This window comes from Hylobates moloch, unplaced genomic scaffold, assembly GCF_009828535.3.
Source record: "Hylobates moloch isolate HMO894 unplaced genomic scaffold, HMol_V3 SCAFFOLD_5, whole genome shotgun sequence".
Lineage (NCBI taxonomy): Eukaryota > Metazoa > Chordata > Mammalia > Primates > Hylobatidae > Hylobates > Hylobates moloch.
Window position 1 is genome coordinate 118,277,987 of NW_026652280.1, and position 14,084 is coordinate 118,292,070.

At 43.6% G+C, this 14,084-nt stretch overlaps 1 protein-coding gene across 3 annotated transcripts in view; it reads left to right on the forward strand.

Annotated features, from left to right (window-relative positions):
- Positions 1–14,084, forward strand: part of SORT1 (sortilin 1) — an 89,840-nt gene that overhangs the window by 44,992 nt on the left and 30,764 nt on the right. For 2 of the 3 annotated variants that reach the window (XM_032155129.3, XM_058439495.1), the window contains exons 6-10: positions 2,572–2,645; positions 6,048–6,097; positions 7,521–7,651; positions 11,572–11,716; positions 12,878–13,033. In XM_032155129.3, coding sequence (XP_032011020.1) covers positions 2,572–2,645; positions 6,048–6,097; positions 7,521–7,651; positions 11,572–11,716; positions 12,878–13,033 — 556 coding nt within the window. The remainder of the gene's footprint in view (positions 1–2,571; positions 2,646–6,047; positions 6,098–7,520; positions 7,652–11,571; positions 11,717–12,877; positions 13,034–14,084) is intronic. The other variant, XM_032155130.3, reaches the window with a different exon arrangement.

Sequence of the window (14,084 nt, forward strand, 5' to 3'; positions counted from 1 at the left end):
CGAAACTAGATCATCAACTGTGAACTAGTCAGGCTGAGCAAAGAGTGACATAGGAGGACAAAGGGCACTGGAAGAGAGATCTGGGTTCTGGGCTTTCTGTGGGGAGATTTTTGAGCAGAGGTGAGGCTGAGGGGCTCCAATAGGGCCAGAGTTATGTTTTTTTTTATTTTGTTTTTGTTTTTGTTTTTTTCTTTGACACAGAGTTTTGCTCTTCTTGCCCAGGCTGGAGTGCAATGGCGCAATCTGGTCTCACTGCAACCTCCGCCTCCCGGGTACAAGTGCTTCTCCTGCCTCAGCCTCCAGAGTAGCCGAGATTACAGGCATGTGCCACCAGGCCCAGCTAATTTTTTTGTATTTTTAGTAGAGACAGGGTTTCACCATGTTGGCCAGGCTGGTCTCGAACTCCTGATCTCAGGTGATCTGCCCACCTCGGCCTCCCAAAGTGCTGGGATTACAGGCGTGAGCCACTGTGTCTGGCCTAAGAGTTATGCTTAGCAGTGGAGGCCAGAGGAAGGAAACTAGCTTGCTGGGGAGTAAGCTTCAGATCTTAGAACAACAATTCCTGGAAATTGGCCTCCAGCAGCTTAAGCTGAAAGCACTACAAGGGAGCAAGGAGCCCTCGCTAGGAACGAACAGACCCATAGAGCTCCCCTTTGACTACTGCATCTTCCTTACCAAGTGTCTCAAGGTTATTAAAACAGCACTGTCCTCAGGAAGAGACAGATACAATCTACTTCTGTACCTGAAATTTCTTCCATTTAAGGGTAAGTCTGAAGTACATATAATTGGGATGGAGAAGAGGGACCAATTTGTACTAAAGTGCAAATAAGTGGTATCAAATTCTGCCTTGTCTTTATAAGTAGAATTAGGTAAATTAGAAATGCTAGGATGTGAGTATTACCAGGGGAGAAAAAGTTAGAGGAGAATGGTGGGTGAGAGTACAGGAGGACTGAACATAAATTCTGCCTAAATAAGTTACATTTAATTTCAGCTAGACTAGGACATCTCTGTCCCATCTCCACTGAGGCGGAGCTCAGTAAGCTCACATTGCTGGTGTAATGTTGTCAGTCAGAATTTTGTTAAGTCTCTGCCACATTTCAAACTATTGGCCAATCCCTTCTTCTGAGAACTCTAATTGTTTGGTTTCTGTGACATTATTCCTTTTAGTTCTTCTAGCTTTCTAGCTATTCCTTCTTAGTATCTTTCTTAACCTCCTTTCAGCCTACCCTTAAATGCCTACTCCTCATTTCACTGAGCAGTCTCTTCCACTCTTACCATTTAACTACCACCACCTATAATGTATAAGGTTTTCAAATCCTTATCTCTAGCCCTGGCTTTCCCCTAATGCATCATATTCCTGTCTTGCTGCCCCCTGAATATCTCTAGCTGGATGTTCCACAAGCACCTTAAATCAATTTAAAACTGAACTTCCTCCCTACTCTTCTCTCAGACCTGATCTTCTTCCCTTAATCCTTATACTAGTTAATGATATCACAATGCATCCTATACCCCAACCAGGAAACTAGTGACCAACTTACACGCGTGCGCATGTGCGCGCATACACACACACACACACACACACACACACACACACACACACACACACACCCTTACCTCTCATCCTGCCCTGCAGGAAAAGTCATCCAGTTCTACTATGCTAGCTTCTAAATTCTTGCAGAGCGTGTTCCTCATGGCCAGTGTTCAAGATCTCATTAGCTCTTACCGAACTAATGTGGCAGTCATTCACTGCTTTTCCTTGCCTCTAGTCTGGACCCTCTGAGATCCATCCTTCCCATTCTCATCCAAGTACTCCACCTAAGAAAGTGAAATGGACTGTGTCATCCTCCTGCTTAGCACACATTCCTCCTGAGAGCACCTCATATGCAGTAAACCCTAGAGTCCTTACCATGGCACAGAAGGAAGGCTCTCTGTGAGCTGGCCTCACCTTTCTGCCTAGCATTAGTTCCTCATTTGCTTACCTTGGAATTTGCACTCTAGTAATGCCTGATGGCTTTTAGCTCCCTGCACACACTGCAGGGTTTATGACCTCCTTGCCTTTGCTAATACTAGTCTCTCTTTGTGCAGCAACACCTCATCTCCCTGTTTGCCTTCTTTTGGTCTCACTGCTCATCATTTAAAACTCAGTGCACCTGTCTTCTTCAGGAAACTATCTCTGATGCAATGTTCCTCCTCTCCTCACTTCTACACTAGACCATATTTTATTACTCTGCATAGTGTTGAACTTTCTTCTTATCTATGCCTCTTGTTAAACTGTGAGCCCCTTCTCTCAGCAGGGAGTGTGTCTTATTCATCTTTGTATCCCCAGTGCAACATCTGGTACAGTGCCTGGCACATAATAGGTACTTCATACGCATTTGTTATTCTGAACTTCCAAGACCCCAAAAGGGCCCAGATAAACCGTATGTGCGTCTGTGGAGCTCGGGCAGCTCTGATGGAGCTTCAGTGTGTGTTTTTCCTGTCCTGAGTGATTGGATATGAAATATTAAAGGTCATACAAGCAACTGCACAGGATAAAGCTAGAATTTTGATAAGTCATTTATAATCTTTCAGAATGGCCTGTGGGTGTCCAAGAATTTTGGGGGAAAATGGGAAGAAATCCACAAAGCAGTATGTTTGGCCAAATGGTGAGTAACAGAAGACTCCATCTGTGCAGAGCCCTAAACCCTTCCTGATAGTGCTGTCAAAAATCACTTGAATGAATATTGAGCACTTACTGTGTGCCAAGTACTCTTCAGGGTGCCGTAAGAGATATTGGAGAGGAGTATGACACAGGCCTTGACCTGGAGGAGCTTGTCATTCTGCTGGAAAAGAAGACTTAGTCTCACTTAAATGTTAGAACACAAAGTATAAAACAAGGCATGTGACTGAGTTGCTGCTGCCTGCCCAGGGTTCATTCTTTATGAATGGTGACATCAATTAAAATACAATAAAATATAGCTTTAATTTAGGGATTTAAATACTTCTCCATGCCCAGATTTACCCTCTTGTCTAGAGTTCCATTTCAGTCATGTAGAACATGGCAAGGAATCAGGAAGAAAGCTGAAAGAGCTTCCAGACTCCTGAAGTCACATTGCGCACCAAAACTCATTCACTTTCCTCGGAGAGATTCCCTGCCCCTCCGGGTGCCTGCTTAAAGAGGATGGAGTGGAGGGAGCTCTTACTTGGGAGTCTTGTCACCTTTGTTCTGTCCTCACTCTGCTGCTAGTCAGGGGCTCAACCTTTCTGGGCTTTAGTTTTTTCGTTTTGTGAAAGGAGGCTTATTTGGAGAATGTGGGGATGGCTAAGCAAGAATTGAATTAAGAGGCTTCATGCCTCCAAAATCTGATTAGGCTCAGAATGTTGTTTAGAGCCTCTTTCTCCTTTCCCTTTGACTAATTTCAGCTAATTTGTGAATCCCAGTTTATAGCAGATTGGTTCCAGAGGTAGGATATGTAACTGCTGCAGTAAGCACGTAACAGCATTAGAATTACAGCCTGAGAACTGGAAGGAGGTGGAATTACTCTAAAAGAGCAGACAAAAACTTAGAGAATAAACAGTATGAAGTTATTTAGTGCTAGATCAAGAAAGTACACCTGCGTTAGTAATTTCTAATGGGAATACTGTGTTATAGTTGATAGAATTGATGTTCACGATGATGACCCACAATCCCAAGAGTTTCCTGTACTCTAGGAATCAGGAAAATGTAGAATACAGATTTGAAATACGTCTACCAAGATTAATTAAAATATTAAATATATTGCTTAAATAAAGTAGGCCTTTTCTAGAAATCTTCCTTGTTCTTGAGACAGGGTATTGCTCTTTTGTCCAGGCTAGAGTACAGTGGCACAGTCATGGCTTACAGCAGCCTTGACCTCCTGGACTTAAGCGATCTTTCTGCCTCAGCCTCCCAAGTAGCTGGGACTACAGGCATGTGCCACCATGCCTAGCTAATTTTTGTATTTTTATTTTGTGGAGATAGGGGGTCTCACTATGTTTCCCAGGCTGGTCTCAAACTCCTGCGCTAAAGCAATCCGTCCTCCTCAGCCTCCCAGAGTACTGGAATTATAGGTATGGGCTACCATGCCTAGCCCCAGAAATGTTTTTTTAATGAGGTTTTTATAGCACCACTCTGGTACACATGCCACATTTGCTTTCATTTTATGTATTCTGATGAATTGTATTTGTACCTTATACAGTTTTATCAGGAATGAAGTAATTTTTTTTTTTTCTTGAGACAGAGTCTTGCTCTGTTGCCCAGGCTGGGGTGCTGTGGTGCAATCTCGGCTCACTGCAGTCTCCACCTCCCAGGTTCAAGTGATTCTCCTGCCTCAGCCTCCTGAGTAGCTGGGATTACAGGCGTGTGCCACCACACCCAGCTAACTTTTGTATTTTTAGTAGAGATGGGGTTTCACCATGTTGGCCAAGCCGGTCTCAAACTCCTGACCTCATGATCCACCCACCTCAGCCTCCCAAAAGTTCTGGGATTATAGGGCGTGAGCCACTGCGCCAGGCAGAAGTAATTTTTAAGATAACTAAGTTAAATTGTTTCACTCCTGATGGAACTAAAACATGTAGGTCATGTGTAAATTTTTTTTTTTTTTTTTTTTTTTAAGATAAGGCCTGGCTCTGTCACCCAGACTGGGATGTAGTGGCACAATCTCTGCCCACTGCAGCCTCTGCCTCCTGGGCTCAAGTGATCCTTGCACTTCAGCCTTCCCAGTAGCTGGAACTACAGGCATACACCTGGCTAATTTTTGTTAAATTTTAATCATTAAAACTCATCTTTAGCCAAGTGCAGTGGCTCATACCCATAATCCAAGCACTTTGGGAGGCTGAGATGGAAGGATCGCTTGAGACCAGGAATTCAAGACCAGCCTGGGCAACATAGTGAGACCCCGTCTCTACAAAAAATTGATGAAAAGAAAAAAAAGCCAAGCATGGTGGTGCACACCTGTAGTCCTCGTTACTCAAGAGAATGAGATGGGAGGATCGCTTGAGCCGAGGAATTCGAGGCTGCAGTGAGCTGTGATTGCACCATTGCACTTCAAACTAGGTGACAGAGCAAGACTCCGTCACTTAAATAAATAAAACCTTATCTTTAAAACTAAAAGGTTATTTTAAAATAGGATTTTGTTTTGTATCCTATGCAAGGTTTTTACTTTTGTAACATGTTTTTTTTTTTGTTTAGTGTATAAATTTGAATAACCAGGCTGCTGCTGTTTACTCACCTTTTTAGATCTCTAGTTTCTAGGAATTTACAACCGAAAGTTCTGAAAGAACATGCTCAAAACCAACACCTTTGTTTGGTTGTAATCCAGTAAGTGCCAGGAGGGTCTGAATCTAGTTCCCTGCAAACTCCCTTTCCAGGTTACATTTTAAATAATTCAACCTCTGACCTAGTTGTCTATTTGAGATGGAAGAACTAAATTATTTAACTCATACAAAGCATTGAACTAGATTCTGAAGGGAATCAGCAAAGTATAGTACCTGCCCTGAAGAAGCTAATTTATATAGTAGGAAAAGTAAGGCATATACTATGCAAGTAAAATAAAAAACAGGAGGCAAGTGCGTGCCAAGTGGCTGTGCAGACGGTACAGTGCTCTAAAACAGAGTTTCTCAACCTCAGCACTAATGACATTTTGGATCAAAGAATTCTTTATTGTGGAGGACTGTACTGTGCATCATAAAATGTGTAGCAGCATCCCTGGCCTGTACCTGCTAGATGCCAGTAACAACTCCCCCACCCACCCCCCAGTTGTGACGATCAAAAATGTCAGAGGCAAATGTGGAGAGGGTGAGTAGACCAGCATGACTGCCTGAAAGAGTTCACGTAGAGAAGTGGTGGACTGTAGAGAACACGTGGGCCAGGCAGTGGGGAGCTTGATAGGCAGAGCTGTGAAGGACCAGGGCTCAGCACCTGAGAAGTGGTGCTTGTCGGTGCCTGTGAATGAAGCTTGTTAGACCTGCTAGGAAGTTTGTGAGTAAGGTCAACACAGTCCTTCAGCAGTCTTAAACCATTTCTTTTCCCCATTTTTGCCTCATTGTAGGGGATCAGACAGCACCATCTTCTTTACCACCTATGCAAATGGCTCCTGCAGTAAGTATATTTTAGTCCCAGAAAGTAGTGTCCTGTTTTCCATTCATGGTAGAATTTTCTGGGTTGTGCAAGGTGGAAACATAAAAGATCCCTCCATTCTCCTGAAATTGTAATAGCTAAAGAAAGCTGTTAGTGGTTATTAAAATCTTGAAAGTAAAACCAAATTACTACACTACCCAGATCAAGTAAAAATATAGGCTATACGTAGAGGCAATATTTAATCTTGGCAATGTATTTATGTAAAGCAAATATTATGCTACAGACAATAGCAAATTGAAATGCATGGTTATTTCTACAGGAAAGCAAGGATTGTGTTTGTGTTTGCAGAAGCAACTGGCTTCCCAAACTATGACACAATTTCAAAACAGAAAGCAAAATCTTTCATTTACTCATTCAACAGATATTTGAGCACCTGCTCATATGCTAAACACTATTCTAAGGATGGAGAGAACAAAACACCCAAGGCCTGCCCTCATGGAATGTAAATTCAAGAAAACCAAAACTCCAGCTGGGCATGATGGTTGCATGCCTGTAGTCCCAGCTACTTGGGAGGCCGAGACAGCAGGATTGCTTGAGCCCAGAAGTTCAACGACAGCTTGGGCAATGTGGCAAGACCCCCAGCTCTTAAAAGAAAAGAAAACTCAAGACAATTTAAAATAGGATAAGATAATTCCAAACTGTGCCATGAAGAAAGTAAAGCAGCATGTGGCTGTGGCTTTTTTTTTTTTTTTTTTTTTTTTGAGACAGAGTCTGGCTCTGTCCCCCAGGCTAGAGTGCAGTGGCGCCATCTCCGCTCACTGCAAGCTCCGCCTCCTGGGTTTACACCATTCTCCTGCCTCAGCCTCCCACGTAGCTGGGACTACAGGCACCCACCACCGCGCCTGGCTAAATTTTTTTGTATTTTTAGTAGAGATGGGGTTTCACCGTGTTAGCCAGTGTGGTCTCGTACTCCTGACCTCGTGATCCACCCGGCTCGGCCTCCCAAAGTGCTGGGATTACAGGAGTGAGCCACCACACCTGTCTGCTGTGGCTTTGATGTTTTTATGAAACACTGTATTGGAATTAAGTAATCTCTTACCTTTCCATTGAGCATAAAATCTGAAATGTATAAAATAAAACACAAATATAAATTTCCTATATCTAATGCTGTATCACTTTTTTGCTCGGTCACCACCCTGATCATGGTCGACTTCACCACTACATCTGCCTGGTTCACCATTCTCCTGCCTCCTCCCAAAGTGCTGGGATTACAGGCGTGAGCCACCGTGCCTGGCCGCTGTATCATATTTTATGTTGTCACTTGATTAACATGCATAGTATTTAAAATGCTTTAGCTATAAAATTAAGACTGATTCTAAAACAACTGCTTTGAACTAGGCTCACCAGTAAGTGAAATTTTAATTAATATTTTGTCTTGCTTAAGAAGCTGACCTTGGGGCTCTGGAATTATGGAGAACTTCAGACTTGGGAAAAAGCTTCAAAACTATTGGCGTGAAAATCTACTCATTTGGTCTTGGGGGACGTTTCCTTTTTGCCTCTGTGATGGCTGATAAGGTAGGTATTGCCCTCTCCCCTTTGGGGTCTGATATTTCTGCAAATATCTCTCATATAGATTCTCTTTATTACTTGGCACTGACAGAGTTTCTTGTCTTTTTGCTATATTTAGTACCACTGTGAGTGTTAGGGGTCATTCTTTTTGCAAAGGCTGATTGACTGATAGGCTACTCTGCACTTGGCCTTCTGTCACCTTGTGAATTCTGGTATCATTTTGGGGATTTTTTTTTTTTTTTGAAACAAAGTCTCTCTCTGTTGCCTAGGCTGGAGTGCAGTGACGTGATCTCGGCTCACTGCAACCTCCGCCTCCCAGATTAAAGCAATTCACCTGCCTCAACCTCCCAAGTAAGTGGGACTATAGGTGTGCACCACCATACCCGGATAATTTTTGTATTTTTAGTAGAGATGGGTTTTGCCACATTGGCCGGGCTGGTCTTGAACTCCTGAGCTCAGGTGATCCCCCCTGCTTCAGCCTCCCAAAGTGCTGGGATTATAGGCGTGAGCCACTGCGCCCGGCCAGGATATTTTGATCCAGTGTTTGGGCATTACTCAGACATGGGCATCTGTAGAAAGCAATCTCTTGCTCATTATCCAAGAATGAAAATACAATTAGATAACATTAATTGAGTGTGTACTATATGCTAGGTACTATTCTAAGTCCCAGGAATATGGCAGTGAACAAAACAGATGAATTTCCTGCTCTCAGAACTTATGTTTAAGGGGGAAAATAAATACTCAAAAAATAAATATGAAGGCTGGGGGTAGTGGCTCATGCTTGTAATCTCAGGACTTTGGGAGGCTGAGGCGGGTGGATCCCTTGAGCCCAGGAATTCAAGACCAGCCTGGGCAACATGACAAAACCCTGTCTCTACAAAAAATAAGAAAATTAGCCGGGCATGGTGGCGTGTGCCTGTAGTCTCAGCTACTTGGGAGGCTGAGGTGGGCGGATCGCCTGAGCCTGGGGAGGTTGAGGCTGCAGTGAGCTGTGATCATGCCACTGCACTCCAGCCTCGGTAACAGCACAAGACCCTGTGTCATAAATAAATATAAATGTGTGTGTGTGTGTGTGTGCGTGTGTGTGTATCAGGTAATAAAGCTATGAAGAAATCTAAAACAGTAAGAAAACAGAAAGTGTCAGGAGTCAGTCTCTTTTAGACAGAGTGTTTAGGATGGGCTCTCTGAGACCTAAGTAAAACAAGAACATGACCATGTGGCCATCTGGGAGGAGAGTAGGATGAGGCACAGCCAGTGCGGAGACCCTCAGGCTGGAGCATGCCCGATCAAGCAAAGGGGAGAAGGGCAGTATGGGGGGAGCACAGAGAATAATAGTCCAAAGTGGGGCCAGAGGGGGCCTGGCCAGACCTTATGCGGCCTTTGTAGATCACAATTAGTATGTGGGCCTTACTCTTCCTGTGTTGGGAGCTGTGAGAGGGTTGTGAGCAGGGGTATGCTGAGATTTGGCTTCTCTTTTGAAGAATAGGTGTGCGCAGAACAGCCTGACAGGGGGCACATGCAGAAGCAGCGGGAGCGTGGGGAGCTCTCTCAGGAGTCCAAGCTGGGGAGGTGGTAGCTTGGCTAGGCTCTTGGCAGTGGATAAGGGGGCAGGTGGTGAGACTGTGGATATATTTTTAAACATATTGCTAATAGGACTTGCTGATGGATTTGATGTGGGTTGTGAGAGAATGAGCGGAATCAAGGGTACCTTTAAGAGTCTTTATCCTGAGCACCTGAATGGTGGTGCCGTTTTCTAGGATGGCAAAGACTGCAGGAGGAGCAGGTTGTGGGAGAAAAATCAAGAATTCCGTTTTGGGCCGGGCACGGTGGCTCACGCCTGTAATCCCAGCCCTTTAGGAGGCTAAGGTGAGCAGATCACTTGAGGTCAGGAGTTTGAGAGCAGCCTGGCCAACATGGCGAAACCCTGTCTCTACTACAAAATACAAAAAATTAGCCAAGTGTGGTGGCACGTGCCTGTAATCCCAGCTACTTGGGAGGCTGATGCACAAGAATTAATTGGACTCTGGAGGCAGAGATTGCAGTGAGCCAACATCATGCCACTGCACTCCAGCCTGGGCAACAGAGTGAGACTATGTCTCAAAAAAAAAAACAAAAAAAGAATTCAGTTCTGCGTATGATACACCTATTAGATATGTGAATGGAGATGTCAAGTGAGCATTTGGGTATATGAATCTCCCTAATTGCTATGGTATTTGAAGCCATGTGACCAGATGATATCTTCTGGAGGAGTAAGTAGATAGCAAAGAGGTGGGAGGACTGAGCAAGCCCTGAAGCACCCACAGCTGAAAGGTTGGAAAGAGAAGAATCCAGCAAAGAAGACTGAGAGGGAGGGATCAAGGAGGAAGAGGGAAATCAGGACGATTGAGTTAGGTGCATTCTGAGAATTATCCACTGGAATTGGCGAAGTGGAGGTTGTTGGTGACCTCGACAAAAGCACTTCATTGGAAGTTAAAAGGCTGATTGGGCCGGGCGCGGTGGCTCAAGCCTGTAATCCCAGCACTTTGGGAGGCCGAGGCGGGCGGATCACGAGGTCAGGAGATCGAGACCATCCTGGCTAACACGGTGAAACCCCGTCTCTACTAAAAATACAAAAAATTAGCCGGGCGTGTTGGCGGGCGCCTGTAGTCCCAGCTACTCGGGAGGCTGAGGCAGGAGAATGGCGTGAACCCGGAAGGCGGAGCTTGCAGTGAGCCGAGATCGCGCCACTGCACTCCAGCCTGGGCGACAGAGCAAGACTCCATCTCAAAAAAAAAAAAAAAAAAAGGCTGATTGAAGTGACTTCAGTGAGAACTAGAGATGAAGAAGTAGGTAGTAAGTACAGATAACTCTCCGGAGCCATTTTGTAATATCCTCCCAGTAACCCTGTGAGCTAATAGTATTACCTCAGTTTTATAGGTGAGGAAATTGAGTAACTTACCTAGGGTCAACCAGTAGTGGAATCCTGCTGGAAATCAGACTCAAATTCCAGAGGTAGCTTCCTATGCTGTACTGCATATATGGTATAATGCTGTCTACAGAATTAAAATTTTGCGATGTACTTTTGAACTCTGGTTTCTACCTACAGTAATGAGAATAAGATTCAAAGTAATGAGACATGTTGGTATAAGTTGAATAAGTTAAATGTACTTATCACTGAACTTTAGAGAGTATTTAATCTAAGGAAACACTGACATTAATTCTCATGCCCAGGCTAACTGTATCTAGTAGCGATGTTAAGCTATTTATCAGAGAGATAAGTTTTAATTGCTTTCTTAACAGACTCTCTTCATCAGCCAAATACTCCCTGATCAGTTTCCTTATAGTAATTTCTGACTCTCCTTGGCCTCTTTCCAGCCCATGCCTGTTCCCTTCATCCTGGCTATTCTGAGAGACTTCCTTAGAGAGAAGGCGTGTTACATCTTGACTTCCCTTGTGATCTCCCAAACATGGGTTTCATCTCTATTTTCTAGACCCTTAATTATATAATTCTTTAAATTATGCAAGGACTGTATGAAAGGGACAAACCTTTTACGCAGTAGTCATTATTTTAAGAATTATCTGAGTGAGTGTATGCAAATGGCTATAAAGCCAACCTAATAATGTTCTCATCAAATCCTTAGATCTACTGAAGGAGATGGGCTATCAGAGACCAAGACTATACTATCTTACAGGGCCACATCAGAATGAAGAATTCAAAGAGAAAGCCAAGATAGCCTTACTTAGAATAGAATGGATTGTTCCTTTACCTAGAACTTTGCTAGAGGCTAGAAATTGCTTTGGTAATTGGTACTATGACCTTTCATTCATAGCAATTGTACCCAGTAGAGAAGTGGATAATAGTAATTATTTAAAACATTCTTGTTCATGTCCCTGCCCATGGCATCTTGGCAGAAAATTAGAAAGATAAATATTGACATATGTTCTAGGATACAACAAGAAGGATCCACGTTTCAACAGATCAAGGGGACACGTGGAGCATGGCCCAGCTCCCCTCCGTGGGACAGGAACAGTTCTATTCTATTCTGGCAGCAAATGATGACATGGTATTCATGCATGTAGATGAACCTGGAGGTAAGAGCTTTTTAGTGGCTTACCCTTAAAAGCATAGAGATGTAAGCTTTGAGCAGCTTTTCTTTTTACATGTCGAGTTTTCCTCTTACCCCTAGAAATTTATTAGTGCCCTACTGATTATTCTCTCCTAGGGATAATCTGTAGCCCCTGTTAAAAATGCCACTTGTTTTGGTACTCTAAGGTAGCTTATGTGTATGTTCAGGTGTTCTAGAGCAGAGCTGCTCAAAGAATGGTCAGCAGACTGGTACTGATTTGCAAACTCTCTGTTACCAGATAAGTACAGAAATTGAGAGCAAGAGTTTGGAAACTTCTAGCCTTTCGACAAAGCAATTTTATGTCTGTTGGATCTAATGATAAAATTAGGGGCTTATGGCTGGGCGCGGTGGCTCATGCCTATAATCCCAGCACTTTGGGAGGCTGAGGCGGGCAGATCACGAGGTCAGGAGATCGAGACCATCCTGGCTAACACAGTGAAACCTCATCTCTACTACAAAAAATACAAAAAATTAGCTGGCCGTGGTGGTGGGCGCCTATAGTCCCAGCTACTCAGGAGGCTGAGGCAGGAGAATGGCATGAACCTGGGAGTTGCGCTGTGCCTTCAGCTTGCAGTGAGCCGAGATCATGCCACTGCACTCCAGCCTGGGCGACAGAGTGAGACTCCGTCTCAAAAAAAAAAAAAAAACTTAGGGGCTTATATTTTATTTGCCTTTTCATTTTCTAATGATTAGTTTTTATTATGTTTTACAAAAGCATCAGTTTGTGACATATTGGAAATCTTACAAATTGATCCTTCACTACAGATAGTTTGAGAAGCATTGTTCTAGAGTGTAAAGATTTAAAAATATGTAAACTAAACACAGGGCCTCTCCCACCAAAATGTATCTAGGAAGAGTTTTTCTGTAGCATCTGATTAATTTATTCAACAAACTTAGCATCTGCCATATTCCAGGCACTAAGCTGGGTACTAGAATTAAAGATGGGCATAAAGATCTTGAGTATGAAACCTTGATTAATTCTCAGGTCTGAGTCTTCATCATGAAGAGACACAATTGGCTACTGTGTTTGGTCAGGCAGATAATCAATCATGTGTGTGGTTAGACTATTGTTTTTCTCTTTGGTTCCACCCAAGACTTAGTATTTTTGTTTGTTTGCCTATTTCAGACACTGGGTTTGGCACAATCTTTACCTCAGATGATCGAGGCATTGTCTATTCCAAGTCTTTGGACCGACATCTCTACACTACCACAGGCGGAGAGACGGACTTTACCAATGTGACCTCCCTCCGCGGCGTCTACATAACAAGCGTGCTCTCCGAAGGTGAGTCTCGGCATTGCAGTGTTGCGCTGTGCCTTCAGCTGCATGTGGTAGGATTTGAGCCTCACTGTCCCCTAGTAATGTTTGAGCCCTACTGTCCCCTAGTAATGTTTGAGCCTTAATGTCCCCTAGTAATGTTGCTTGCCAAGCCAACAAGCCTACCCATGTACATTTTTTTGTTTCCTTTTTTTTTATTGTGGCAAAATATGTCTAACAAAATTTGCAGTTTTTAACATTGTATAGGGTACAATTCAGTAGCATTAAGCGTAGTCACAATGTTGCGCAACCATCACCCCTATTTCCAGAGCTTTTTCGTCATCCCAAATAGAAATTGCACCAGGTGCACAACCACTCCTTTTTCCCCACCCAGTCACCCAGCTCTGGTAACCAACATTCTGTTTTATGTCTCAATGAATTTGCCTATTCTAGGTAGCTCATGTAAGCAGAATCATACACTATTGGTTGTTGTATGTCTGGCCTCTTTCATTTTGCATATTGTTTCGAAGTTCAACCACATTGCAGCATGTTTTAGAATTTCACTTATTGCTTTTTAAGGCTAGAATATATTCCTTTGTTTGAGTATAGCGCCTTTTGTTTTTTGTTTTTTCTTTTTTTTTTTTTTTTTTTTGAGATGGAGTCTTGCTCTGTTGCCCAGACTGGAGTGCGGTGGCATGATCTCAGCTCACCACAACCTCGGTCTCCCAAGTTCAAGCAATTCTCCTGCCTCAGCCTGCCAAGTAGCTGGGTTTACAGGTGTGTGCCACCACACCTGGCTAATTTTTGTATTTTTAGTAGAGATGGGGTTTCACCATGTTGGCCAGGTTGGTCTCGAACTCCTGACCTCAGGTGATCTGCCCGCCTTGGCCTCCCAAAGTGCTGGGATTCCAGGCATGAGCCACCATGCCCAGCCTGTTTTTTATTCCTCCATTGATGGACACTTAGGCTGTTTCCATTTTCAGCTCTTATGAATACTGAATGCTGCCATGAACATTGTTATACATGTAACTGTTTAAGTCAGTGCTTTCAGTTCCTTTGGGGATATATGTAGGAGTGA